The sequence below is a fragment of the Cavia porcellus genome, unplaced genomic scaffold (assembly GCF_034190915.1).
Source record: "Cavia porcellus strain 051 isolate PalLab524CR breed Dunkin Hartley unplaced genomic scaffold, mCavPor4.1 scaffold_12, whole genome shotgun sequence".
NCBI classification, from domain to species: domain Eukaryota; kingdom Metazoa; phylum Chordata; class Mammalia; order Rodentia; family Caviidae; genus Cavia; species Cavia porcellus.
In genome coordinates this window covers 57735498-57747713 of record NW_026947495.1, presented here as the reverse complement: position 1 = coordinate 57747713, position 12216 = coordinate 57735498, and the positions used below count along the sequence as shown (strand labels likewise).

Sequence of the window (12216 nt, the reverse complement as noted above, 5' to 3'; positions counted from 1 at the left end):
AAGGCTAAAGAGTCTACGGTGGGAGGCTAAAGGTTTTGTAGCAGAAGCCAAAGAATCTGTTGTAGATTACAACGGAAGCCCGACGGTCTGTGGTGGAAGGCAGAGGGTGGTATCCAAACTGAAGAGTAGAAGCAGCAGTGTCCTTCCTAATTTCCTCTATGCCATCCAGGTGACAAGCTGCCTGGAGTGTAGAATTGCTGAGTCAATTAATTAACTTCCCTTAACTAAAGTTCTCAAGTTGACACCATCATTCAAGCATTATACCATCCTTATCTTTGTTGTCCCCTAACCACCAAGGTTGTGTTGTCTCTAGGGTCCCATTCCTTAGCCTTCCATGGCCATTGGTCTCCCATGGCCATTAAGTTTCCCTAAACATTTCCCCACATATATATTATGAGGTGATATTTAATGAAAGAGCTATGCTTCCCATAATTCCCTCAGAAGGTTACAAGAAACTTGTGGGATCTAAGGCAATAACCGAGTCTACTGCTTGTTTTTTGTTTGTTTGTTTTTTGTCTTTTTTGAGATGGGGTCTTGCTATGCAGTTCAGGCTGGCCTTGAGCTCACTTTGTAGCCCAGACTGGTCTCGAACTCACAACAATCCTCCTGCCTCAACCTCCTGAGTGCTGGGATTACAGGCGCGAGTCTTCACGCCCCGGCATGTCTACTGCTTGTTAAAGGAGTGGAACACCTGGAAACTGGATGCATGTGGGATGCAGGCCCATTTCTTGAGGAAGTCAGTCACCTCAGGGTCTTTCACTGGCCATTAACACAGAGTCTATATCCTCTGCCTGTTTTCTATTTAGGGTCTTCAGGATTGTTGATGCCGAGTTTGAGTGACTTATATTCCCCTGTAGGGCAGCCCAGGAGGGGAATGCCTTTCTCCAAGGTCCCTGAGGTGACACAGGACCAGTAGGAACAGAACTTTTATATATGGAACTACACTCATGCCACATCAGTGTCTCCTAGTACATATATTTATCCTCACAGGTATATCGTCTTTCCACCATTAAGTTCTTATATGAAAAGTCATACATGGGATTCCAAGAAGCAAAGCTAAGGGCCTTGCATGTATCAAAGGTCAGGACTGCCACAGGATTCTGTGCTAGTTGTTTTCTTTGACTTATGAGTGGTGTTCGAACTGCCAAATCGTAGGTGGTCTGGGGTCAAAACACAAGGGTTCAAAGTTGTGTCCTAAGTCACAGAACTCTGCTCAACTGTGGTGAATCCATGTGGGAATTCTTTCCACTCTAACTGCTGGGGAGGGTTGTCAGAATATCTATTAGTGGTCCCTTCCACTCTGGCTTAAGACTCTCCTGATGCCAGGCCTTTATCCACACTGGATCTCCAGGAGAAAAGGGCTGTAGAGCGTTTGATGTGCTAATGCGGGTTTATTCTCTCTAATGTCCAGGCATTGGACATTTCTCTAAAGATTCCTCCATTACTCTTACTGGGTGTGCTAACCCTTCAGGACAGGAGGAAGCCTGCAGTACAGGGTCTCATAAGGGGAATATCTGGTATTCTTATGATGGATGCATCATGCCTGGAGGAGCACAATTAGCAAAGCTTGGACCAGTCCTTGGCAAAGTTTTTCTAGCCCTGTCTTTAAGGTCCTATTCATCTTCTTTACCTTTCCTGAGCTCTAAGGCTGGTAGGTCACATGCAGGTTTCAATTAATTCCCAATGATCATGCCACTCCCTGAATTACTGATGTCACAAAGCTAAGTCCATCATCAGACCCCATTGCTGAAGGAGACCATAGTGGGGAATGATCTCTTGGAGCAGCCATTGTGTCGCTTCGTGAGTCTTTTCCATTTGGCAAGGGAAAGCCTCTCTCCTGTTGGAATAGGTGCAGATTATGACCAAGAAGTAATGGAAGCCCCCACATTTGGGATATATGGTGAAAATTGACCTGTTTTCAAATGATGCAGATCCCACTCTCTGGATCATTGCTGGGATCCCCAGGCCCACTTTAGGGTTATGTTGAGTGCAAGTGACACAACATTGGACAGTCTATTTTGTCTGGACTGTCTTAGGGGGATGTAGAACTGGGCAAGCAGGATTCCTAGTTTTTCTCTTCCTAAGTGTGTGGTCTCATAAGCTGCCTGTGCTAGTGGGCTGGCACTACAACTGTCCAGGAGCCTATACCATCTGTTTGCCCCCTTGGTTCCTTTTTTGAGTTCCATCCATTGGATCTGTTCCAGCGTGTACCTTGGTTTTTATCTGTCTCCCAAGGGATGGTAGCAAGAAGTGTGGCATTTGGCCTCATGCTAGCAGTCTTTGCCACCCAGTCAGCTCTCTCATTTCCCATTTGCACATTAGACTTCTTTTTTTGATGTCTTTGACAGTGAACAACAGCAACTTCTCTGGGAACCCAGATTGCTTTTAGAAGCCAAAGGATGTCTTGGGAGTACTTGATTTCTTTGCACCCCACAGAAAGCCGGCCTCTTTCCCTATACAGGGCCTTATGTACTTGTAAGGTTAGGAAGGCATTTTTAAGAGTCAGTGTAAACGTTCAGTATTTTTCCCTTTCCTAATTCCAATGCTCGGGTTAGGGTGATCAATTCTGCTTTTTATGCTAAGGTTCCCTGTGGCAATGGTTCGGATTCTATGACTTCTTTTAGGGTAATGACTGCATATCCAGCCTGTTGCCTTCCTGTCTCCACCACGTGGCTGCTCCCATCCACAAACAGTTGTATATCAGGCTGCTGGACAGGCTGGTCATGTAAGTCCGGTTGCCTGGAACAGACCAGCTCTATGACCTCCTCACAATTATGTAGCGGTCCTTCTGGTTGGGGAAGGAAGGTGGTGGGGTTTGGGTTGTTGGAAACCTCTATTGGATGTGGGGGTTCCCACAGAGTACACTCCAGTACTGAAGTATGAGTTGGTGAGCTGTGGTGACCTTTAGCAATTCATAAAAGCAATTACTGCATGTGGGACTTGTACCTGCAAGTCTTGGCCCAGGTTAGCTTGTTGGCCTCTTTTGATCAAAAGCCCCCATATTTGCGGTATTTGGTGAAAATTGACCTGTCTTCAAATGATACAGATCTCATTCTCTGGACCCTTGCTGGGATGCAGCAAGAGCTCTCAATCAAGGGAGCCAGCCTTATGCAACTCTATCCAGTTGTTTAGACAGTTGGCCACTGGTCTCTCCCAAGACTCCACAGTCTGAACAAATACTCCGACTGCTGTCTTTTTTTTGATCAGTTACACAAAGAGTAAAGAGTTAAGGCAGGGAGACTCAGTGCTGACACTTCTTAGAGTTTATCCTTTAAGGTCTTAAAAGCAACCTGTTGTTCTATTTCCTAGTTCAGAGGTTCTTTTTCTCCTTTGTAGCTTTGGGGTGGGGTCTGGCCAGAATGACGTAGTTGGGGATCCATATTCTACAGAAGTCTGAGGCCCCCACAAATTCTCACAGTTGCCTTTGAGTCTGGACTCAGGCATGTTCTGAATCACTGTCTTTCAGGCAACCTCCAATATCCTCTCTCCCTTGTGCAGATGGAATCCCAAATACTTGAATTCAGTGCAGCACAACTGTGCCTTTTTCGGAGACACCTTATATCTTTTCTGGCACAGATATCCAAGAAGTTCTTCCATTATCTCTCTCTCTCTTTTTTTTTTTTTTTTTTTTTTTTTTGTCTTTTTCCTTTTTATCGGTACCAGGGGTCGAACTCACAACTGCCTGCTCGCAAGGCAGGTGCTCATGCCGCTGAGCTAAATCCCCAGCCCCTTCCATATCTCTCTTGCATCCTCATGGAACTGGTGCCCCAAGAGAAGGTCATCAACATACTGCAAAAAGAGTACATTCTAAGTTTCATAGTGGAAACAAATGGAGTTCTTGGGCCAAGGGTTTCCCAAAAATGGTAGAGAAGTTTTTGAAACCTTGCAGTAATCTAGTCTAAGTGAACTGGCCATGTTGTTCTGTGTCAGTTGATCCCCATGGGAAAATGAAAGTGGGCTGGCTCTTTGGGGCCAATCAAATGCAGAAGCAGGCATTTTTTATATCTAAGCTGGTGAATCATTCCACGGAGGTTGGCAACAGTCCTAGGAGAGTATGGGGGTTCAGCATAGTAGATATGGAGTCTCTATAGCCTTACTAATTGCTTGCAGGTCCTGGACTAGGTGGTAGTCCTCAGTGTTTTCCTTCTTGACTGTGAAAGAAGCATGTTCCAGGGTGACTGGCAAGGAACGTAGATATCATAGCTTTTCAGTCTCTCAGTGGGGGTTTGATTTACTCACTGGACCTCCAGTGGTATCTGGTACTGTCACTGGGAAACCTGTTTGGGCCCAGCTTTAAATTCCACTTTGACTAGAGGTTGATCAGTGGCTATGCAGGCAGGATTGTCCTCCATCCACATTTAGGATCTCTGCTTAAACAAGTCCTCCTTTCTCTCAGGGATCATCTCAGTTTGCCAGTCATGGAGTCTCTATTCCTCTTCCTGAGGGACAGTTAGTGTCAAGATCAATCACAGCAACAGCAGCTTGAGGTACATTTCCCTGTCCCTGAAGTCAATTTTTGCTCTTAAGCTAGCCAACAAATCCCTTCTAAGAGGGAAAATGGGCAATCTAGCATGTACAGGAACCAGTGCATCACTTCATGGCCTCCTATCTTAAAAATGCAGATGACAAAAAGCTTGAGTTTTGACTGCCTTGTGGGTCCACTGCTAGTAGCAGAGCTGTGACTGAAGGGCCAGCAGATGTCACAACTGTGAAGAATCTGCCCCTTTGTCGGGAATTTATTTGGCTTGTTTCCCATCTTCGTGTAGACTATGGTGGTGGTGGGGTGCTCTTGAATGCAGTCCTTCTTGATCCACAAAGCAAGAATTTCCTCTTGCTGTGGAAGCAGAGCACGTTGCCGTCTGCTATCTTTCCTATCTTTTGCTATCACTCAGCAATCTTTTTCTTTAACTTGGGACATTTGTGCTTGTAATAGACTTCTCCCTTACAATAGGCACACTGGTACTTTTCTTTTCTTTTTTTAATCGGTACCAGGGATCGAACTCATGACCGCCTGCTTGCAAGTCAGGTGCTTATGCTGCTGAGCTAAATCCCCAGCCCCTACACTGGTACTTTTCGAGGGGTGGATGTGGCTTTCAAGAACAGTTCCCTTGGGCTGGGGGTTTAACTAGCAGTATAAGCACCTCCTGGCAAGCACAAGGTTGTGAGTTTGATCCCCAGTACGAAAAACAAAAACCGAAACTAGTTCCCTTTCTATTTGTATCATGAGTTTCCATCAGCCTGTCTGCCAGGGCCATAGCAACAAGATCATCCTTTTTCCTCATTTGTTTGTTGGCCTCTCTGCACTCCATGTGTCATTTAACAGATTTCTTGTTGATGATGGTCAGTGGTAGTAAAGGGTTGGTAAACAAAGACCAGGCAACATGGAGTCATAGAGCTATCATTCTCAACTGTCAGGAGGCTCTATCCTCTTATGAAGTCCCATTTTGGGAATTCTACCCAGAAGTCTCAGTTGATTCCAAGGAAGCAGGAGAACTTGGCAGTAGAAACTTAGGCCCAAAATGCATTCCCAACTGGGTGTGAGGTGGAATGGGAACACAGGATGGCTCTGGAAGCACTGGAGGGAAGACTTCCTGACTTAAGTGTTGGACTGGCCTCAGGGCCAGATGCTGGGGATCCTGAAGTGTTCCCTGGGAAAAGGGGGTGGATGATTTAGAAGCGGGGGTCCTCTGAGTTGCCTAAGAGGAGGGACATGTCTTATAGGGGTCTCATTTGTTGAGCAGGCTGCAGTGGCAAGCAGAACTTGGAAAAGGGGGCAACCATGAAGTCACATAGGGAAACTGATCTAGGTGTCTGGAATTCCCTGCCACAACCTGCCAAACTCAGTATCTTGTGCTTGCCAGGTAAGTGCACTATGCTTCTAAGCAATATCCCTGGCCCTCTTTTTGAAATTTTTGATCATGACTCTAGGTGGGAGGACTCCCTTTAGTCCCTCTGGTGATCCTCACCATCCACAAAGACATACACCAAGCATTTGGTCCCCTCCCTCCCAGAGATATTTCAGGCCCCTCCTAGTACTGGCAAGCCAGTGATCCTGACTATTATTCTAGTGCTGCTCTAAGCTCTATGAGGTAGCCCTGGAACACTAGCTTTTGCCGGGTTCACCCAAACCAGAGTTTGCAGTGAGTTGTCCTCTCATTCACACTCACTCACTCACTGCCACAGTCCAAGACTCCCATCCACTAACAGTGGCCTAAAGCGGTCCGGTTTCACTGTACCTCAGTAGCTATTCAGGAGACACTGAGGATGATCAGCACCCTGAAAATCCTACCTTGGATTTTCCTCTGAATTGGGGTCTTTGAACCTTACATTGATTCAGATGTCTACCAAATGCGTTTGGCCCTCCCATCCTCCTCAGACAGTCAGACGGGGGCTCTAGGAGGGGCGAGCCGGGAGTTTGGGGGAGTGGGTCGTGATGGACCTCGAGAGTCCCATCTGGGTCGTCAGATGAAGCAGGAAAAAGGGGCGCCCGTGCATAGCACTCCGGGACACGGAGTAGGAGTGGAGTAGGAGCGAACAGCAACCTTATTGCTGTCCCAGCGTGGGACTCGTATCCCACAGTGAGATCCGAACCGGGTTTTGCTTTCTCCCTTACACTGTTAGTGGGAGATGTCAGGCGGAGGATACAGAAGCAAAACAGCGTTTAAGGGACACGAGAATTTCTGGCAGGACTTTCCAGGGGGGTTATGCCCTCTTGCAAAATGTGGTCATGGGTTGCTAAGTAAGGGAAACCCCCGGGGGAGTCTGGTTTCCTTCATTATTATTATTATTATTATTATTATTATTATTATATTTGAGACAAGGTCTTGCTGTGTAATTCAGGCTGGCCTTGAACTCACAAAGTAGCCCCAGGTTTGCCTCCAACTTGAGACAATCGTTTTACCTTAGGCTCCTGAGCGCTGGGATTTACGGTCATGTGCCACCTTGGCCGACTCAAAAAAAAAAAAAAAAAAAAAAAAAAAAAAAAGGCTAGGGGTGAAGCTCAGAGCAGAGGCCCTGGGTTCAGCAGTCAATACTGGGTGAGACTGGAAAATAGCAGGAGAATCAAAAGTTGACACCAACCTGGGCGGTTTAGTAACTCAGGAACATTTTACTTTAAAATAGAACATTTAAAGGGCTGAGGATGTAGTAGGAAGTCCCCCCAATACTAAAATTAGAAGGGGGGGGACTGACCTAACGGCTCTCTATCCTTTCCAGTAACTTGAGGGCTTGTTTGGAGGTTTCAGCTGGGGAGCACAGCTACTGGTGTACCCTTAACTAAGGAAACGCTTCCTCTTCCATCCGGGTGATCGACCGAGCGCGCGCGTAGCTTCCGGAAGGACGCGCATGGAGCGATAAGGGAGGAAGGGGACACCCGTCTAGCCAGCTACATCAGCTGAATTATCCCTAGCGATCAGTAGGATAATAGACGTCGCAGCTGGATGACCCTCACATCTTTCTCTTCAGTACAGTAAGCGCAGCCCCAACCCCTCACGTTGGAAAACCCGAAGCCCAGAGTTCCCCGGGGTGCGTAAACACCGTGACCCCGCCCCTACGCCGCGCGATGCCCTCTGGGACATGTAGTATGTGCCTTTGCTCTGCACGTTGCCCTCGGCCTTCAAGCTTCAGCAGCTCGGAGACCCAGGGAAGGTGATGGCTTTCAAGGAGAGGTTAAGAACCCCGAGACGTGGGAAGTGAGCGATAGAACCATCCCTGTTTTTCCCTTGCAGGGCACCAGGGGTAAACCCGACTTCGTACCCATAAAAATCCACCTACTCCTGCGGAGAAGTCGGCGGACACTGGAGGGGAGAATTTGCCGGCAAGTCAGGGCCGGGGAGCGGCGGCGGATTTTCTTTTCCCCCTCGGCATGTTTGGGATTGAGGGTTCGGCCGAGAAATGGAGACACCTTTTGGGTATTGAGTTCTCTGAAGCCTAGAGGACTGGGGCAGAGCTGATCCCATTCGGTGCTGGAGTCATTAGAGAGCATTGATCTGTTATCTGTCAGTTGCAGACCGCGCCATTGGGTATCCTGCACCATGCCTGTTCACAACTCTTACCGGGTCTCACTGTCCTACCCGCCCTCCTTTAGTTAAGTGAGTTCGCTGAGCTCGCGCAGCTTGGGGAGAGCGGAAGATACCCCTTTATTTTATAACCTTTATTTTCACTTGTGAATGGGTACTATCTTGAAGATGTTATTTTGCTTTCTGCAGTATTTTTTATGTAGGCGTGCAACTCAGGTCAGTTTGGGACAGGAGGTACTGATTTCCATGACATACGAAGTATAGTTTTTGCCTTGTGAACACTTAGCTAGTCACAGGCACTGAGAGGGTCTGAAGTATATTTTTAGTGATATAATAAGAGTTAAGTGGAAAGAAATGACTTGCAGTTCCCATCTTTTTTTAGTACTAGAGTGCTTTAAAAACTTCATTTTCAAACTTTTAAAACTTTTTCTTATTTGTAAAATGAAAATATTATATACCCGAAAGTTTGAGAGAATTTAATCGGATAATGTGTTCTAGAAATTCTTTGTGGGTCAAGGTGGTGCAAGTTTGTAATCCCAGCACTTAGGAGGCTGAGGCAGGAGGAGCATGAGTTTAAGGTCAGCCTGATCTATACAGTAAGACCAGGTCTAAAAACGAAAGTCCTAACATGTTGCAGATGTATCAGGTATTATGGTTGTAGTACCAGCTTTTCTAAATGTAAACATTTAGAAAATACATGGAGAGAAAGAGAGTTTGTTTTTTAAGACACGATCACACTGTGTAGTTCAGGCTGGCCTCAAACTCACTATGTAGCTCAGTTGAATCCTGTCTCAGCCTCTTGAGTGCTTGATTATAGGCATGCTCCACCACGCCTAGCTGAATATATATATATATATATATATATATATATATATATATATATTTTTTTTTTTTTCTTTTACAAATAGAAGAAAATAATAAGCTGGGCGTGGTGGCTCATGCCTGTAATCCTAGCACTCTGGAGGCTGAGGCAGGAATAGTGAAACCCTGTCTCAGAAAAAAAGACCAAAAAAGAAAAAAGAAAAATAGTAAAGATCAGAAAACACAATCCCATATCAAAACGCCAATATCATTTTTCCTAAAGATTAACATTTTGATTCTTACATTTCTGTAAAAATACAAAAGACTCAGAATAATGTAAACAACTTTGATAAAGGAACAAAATAGAATATATTTTTAAAATAAATTCTTTTTTCATAATCTTTGATTTTTTTTTTTTGTTTGTTTGTTTTTGTTTTTATCGGTACCAGGAATCGAACTCACGACTGCCTGCTTGCAAGGCAGGCACTTATGCCGCTGAGCTAAATCCCCAGCCTCAATCTTTGATTCTTACATAGTTTCTACATATCATGAAACATTACTTGATTTTAAAATATTTCTTGATTGGTGCTGTAAGGGTCTCCTTTGTTCGCCCAATAATGATTAAATTGTTTGTTGAGTTCTTTTAGGATACAAGAAGAAAGGAAAAAGAAAGTATTTCAAAAGTTAAATACCAGAGATCATCTTTTAAAAAAAAATTTTTTTTAAACCAGGCATGGTGGTTGTGTATGCCTGTGATCCCAGCACTTGGAAGGCTGAGGCAGGAGTATTGCTGCAAGTTTAAGACCACCCGCATTACATGGAGAGACCCTGTATCAACTCTCCCCCCAAAATTAAAACAAAGGAAAACTTGAATGGCTACTCTTTAGAATCTTTAAAGGTAGTATATTTTCCAACAGTTTTACTTAAAGGGTCAGCTCTCAGGGATTGAGGGTAGCACACTTACATAGTATATACAAGGCTGTGGGTTCATTCCCCAGCACCATGAAATGGGTGGGTGAGGAAGACTGTTCCAAGTTTCCAAGTTTAGGGTTTTTTCTTCCCCCTCTTTATGGTCAAATTTGAAAACTTTAAGTAGTCAGACTTAAACCTTTTTTTTTTTAGGAGTTAGAGATTTAGCTCAGTGGCATAAGCGCCTGCCTTGCAAGCAGGCAGTGGTGAGTTCGATCCCCGGTACTGATAAGATGACAAACTAATTTTTTTTTCTTTTACAGAAACTACATATTGGAATGAATTTAGTCATCATAAAGGAAACAAAATTCTGAAATTACTTTAATGCCAGCAGATTGCTGGTTGCAGATGGCTTTCTTTACCTAAGGATACTAGACTCATTGGTTGTAAATATGTTTCGTCTAAGAGCTACTTGTCCATTCTTCTGCAAAGTGTTTCCATTTCAACCCTTCAGTTGTGAACGACTAATTATTCAGATAAATAAGTGTACAGATGAAGAGAAAATATTTGATCTCATTGAAAGAAACAAAGCCACACTTTCGGCACAGCAAGCAGGACATGCATTTAATATACTTTGGCGGCTTCAAAGGCAGAAAACAAACTCGTTACAAAATGTTGAGTATATCAGACACCACCCCATGTTTCCTACTCTATGTAACTTAACTACAAATAAAATCGAATCAATGAGTGATGATACCCTGGTGAACGTGTTATACATTGCCCAGCGGTAAGTTACTTGTGGGTTTGATGGAAATGATTGTAACTTATGTTTTAATTTCCTAAAAATGTCTTTAAGCTAAAAATGTGTATTTTCTTTTCTTATAGTAGTGGAGATTGAATCCAGGAACCCACACATGTTAGGCGAGTGCTTTATATATACCGAGCTACATCTTCAATCCTTTATTTTGAGACAGGGTCTCACTACATTGCTCAGGCTCACTTTAAGCTTGCAACCCTTCTGCCTCAGTCTACTGATTAGCTGGAATAATAGTCCTCAGCTACCAGGAGGGCTGAAAATGTGACTTTTTTTCTCCTAGAAATAGTTTTGCCAGTCACGGTAATCCATACCTCTAAACTTAGCACTTGGGAGGCTGAGGCAGGAGGATCACCACAAGTTCCAGGCCAATCTTAGCTACATAGTAGGTTCAAGGCCAGCATGAACTGCATAGGGGACCCTGTCTCAAAAAAACAAAACAACACAAGTTCAAGGCCAACCTGGGCTACATAGTAGGTTCAAGGCCAGTGTGAACTGCATAGAGGACCCTGTCTCAAAAAAACAAAAAAGAAAAACTAAAACATACAAAAAGAGAAGATATTTGGAAGATATTCTTTGGAGACTAGCAGTAGTCTTATAGTTTTAAAAATTAGAATATAATCATGAAAGTGGAAATGATTAACTTTGGATATATGAAACTGGATAATTATAGAACTTTGTAGAAATATGATTGGCTAATGATAATGAAATATAATAGATAATCAAACTTAAGATGAATGTCAAATAACAAACAAGCAGTTAGTAAAAGGTGAAAGATTTATATCATCTGAAGAGAAACCAGAGTATATGACAAGCAGTTAATAAATTGTATCTTTCTCACAATTAAATTGATGGTAAATATATATATATATATATATATATATATATATATATATATATATATTTTAGGGGCTATGGGTACAATAAGTTGCTTCCCGCCAATAGAGGGAAAGAGAACATGAATTACCTGTTAAGCATGGTGGTACACACCTGTAATTCTAGTATTTAGAAGGCTGAGGCAAGAGGATTGCAAGTTGGACCCCAGCCTAGGTAATTCTGCAAGACCCTGTCTCAAAATTTAAAATTAAAAAAGGTCTGAGGAGGTAGCTCAGTGTGAAGGCTCTGAGTTCAATCCTCAGTGCTCCCCTCCCCACTGGTAGACCCATTTATATTGGGTAAGTGTTTCACAAATTGTGTTCCGTGGCTTATTGACAGTGTTACATGCAAAACAAAACAAAAAAGTTTCCCTATTAGAAAAAAAAGCTTAAAATTAAGCATTGAGAAATTTTACATTGTTTGCAAAGAAATGTGAGTTTTCAGGATTCTTTTTTCTAGACTCTCTGAAAATAAAGAGTCAGAAGGCATACAAGAAAGTATTAATCTCATTGATGGAAGAACAGCAGTTTTCTACACAACAGCCCAACCTTCCAGAGTTATTTAAGTAGTTGTAAATGTCGGTATTACACAAGTCAGAGAGATGCGTTTTAGGGGTATGGGTGGGAAGAAGATCAGTATTTATAGGGAAGTGACTTTAGGCCTTACTCCATTGGGGATTGATTTAGACTGAAAAATAAAAAATTTCTTTTTATTTGGTTTTCTAAGATCACAGAGTTTATTCTCCAAGGTACATTAAGGGAATACTTAATGATTAAGTCAACACGTGGCTATCAGCGT

At 43.5% G+C, this 12216-nt stretch overlaps 1 protein-coding gene across 7 annotated transcripts in view; it reads left to right on the top strand.

Moving 5' to 3' along the window:
* The first annotated feature begins 5795 nt into the window (after positions 1-5795).
* Fastkd1 (FAST kinase domains 1) overlaps positions 5796-12216 on the top strand; it is a 39569-nt gene continuing 33148 nt past the window's right edge. The window contains exons 1-4 of one of the 7 annotated variants that reach the window (XM_063259228.1): positions 5796-5861; positions 7216-7468; positions 7728-7816; positions 10052-10515. In XM_063259228.1, the coding sequence (XP_063115298.1) occupies positions 10181-10515 (335 nt within the window). In that variant the 5' untranslated portion in view covers positions 5796-5861; positions 7216-7468; positions 7728-7816; positions 10052-10180. Of the gene's footprint in view, positions 5862-7040; positions 7469-7569; positions 7817-7856; positions 8091-8980; positions 9718-10051; positions 10516-12216 lie in introns of those variants that run through there. The other 6 variants (XM_063259227.1, XM_063259229.1, XM_063259232.1 and 3 more) reach the window with 6 other exon arrangements.